Source organism: Austrofundulus limnaeus, unplaced genomic scaffold (assembly GCF_001266775.1).
Source record: "Austrofundulus limnaeus strain Quisiro unplaced genomic scaffold, Austrofundulus_limnaeus-1.0 Scaffold1446, whole genome shotgun sequence".
In the NCBI taxonomy this organism is placed as follows: Eukaryota; Metazoa; Chordata; class Actinopteri; order Cyprinodontiformes; family Rivulidae; genus Austrofundulus; species Austrofundulus limnaeus.
Genome location: NW_013953848.1, coordinates 48,842 through 49,701, shown reverse-complemented (window position 1 = coordinate 49,701; position 860 = coordinate 48,842). Strand labels below are relative to the sequence as shown.

The following is an 860-nucleotide window of genomic DNA, read 5'->3' as shown; positions in this document are numbered from 1 at the left end:
CTTCCACTCACTACTCTGTGGGGACATGTCCTTCCACTCACTACTCTGTGGGGGCGTGTCCCTCCTCTCACTACTCTCTGTGGGCGTGTCCTTCCTCTCACTACTCTGTGGGGACATGTCCTTCCACTCACTACTCTGTGTGGGCGTGTCCTTCCTCTCACTACTCTGTGTGGGCGTGTCCCTCCTCTCACTACTCTGTGGGCGTGTCCTTCCTCTCACTACTCTGTGGGGACATGTCCTTCCACTCACTACTCTGTGTGGGCGTGTCCTTCCACTCACTACTCTCTGTGGGCGTGTCCTTCCACTCACTACTCTTGTGTGGGCTTGTCCTTCCACTCACGACTCTGTGGGCGTGTCCTTCCTCTCACTACTCTCTGTGGGCTTGTCCCTCCTCTCACTACTCTCTGTGGGTGTGTCCCTCCTCTTACCACTCTCTGTGGACGTGTCCTTCCACTCACTACTCTGTGGGGACATGTCCTTCCACTCACTACTCTGTGTGGGCATGTCCCTCCTCTCACTACTCTCTGTGGGCGTGTCCCTCCTCTCACTACTCTTTGTGGGCGTGTCCCTCCTCTCACCACTCTCTGTGGGCGTGTCCTTCCACTCACTACTCTGTGGGGACATGTCCTTCCACTCACTACTCTGTGGGGACATGTCCTTCCACTCACTACTCTGTGTGGGTGTGTCCCTCCTCTCACTACTCTCTGTGGGCTTGTCCCTCCTCTCACTACTCTCTGTGGACATGTCCTTCCACTCACTGCTCTGTGTGGGTGTGTCCCTCCTCTCACTACTCTCTGTGGACATGTCCTTCCACTCACTACTCTGTGGGGGTGTGTCCCTCCTCTCACTACTCTCTGTGG

General features: G+C 56.0%; 1 protein-coding gene across 1 annotated transcript in view; it reads right to left on the bottom strand.

Moving 5' to 3' along the window:
• Nucleotides 1–193: 193 nt before the first annotated feature.
• Nucleotides 194–860, bottom strand: part of LOC106535430 (pollen-specific leucine-rich repeat extensin-like protein 2) — a gene marked incomplete at its 3' end in the record, with an annotated part of 1,504 nt that continues 837 nt past the window's right edge. The window contains 2 exon segments of the mRNA XM_014032430.1: nucleotides 194–295; nucleotides 505–827. Of these exon segments, the coding sequence (XP_013887884.1) occupies nucleotides 194–295; nucleotides 505–804 (402 nt within the window).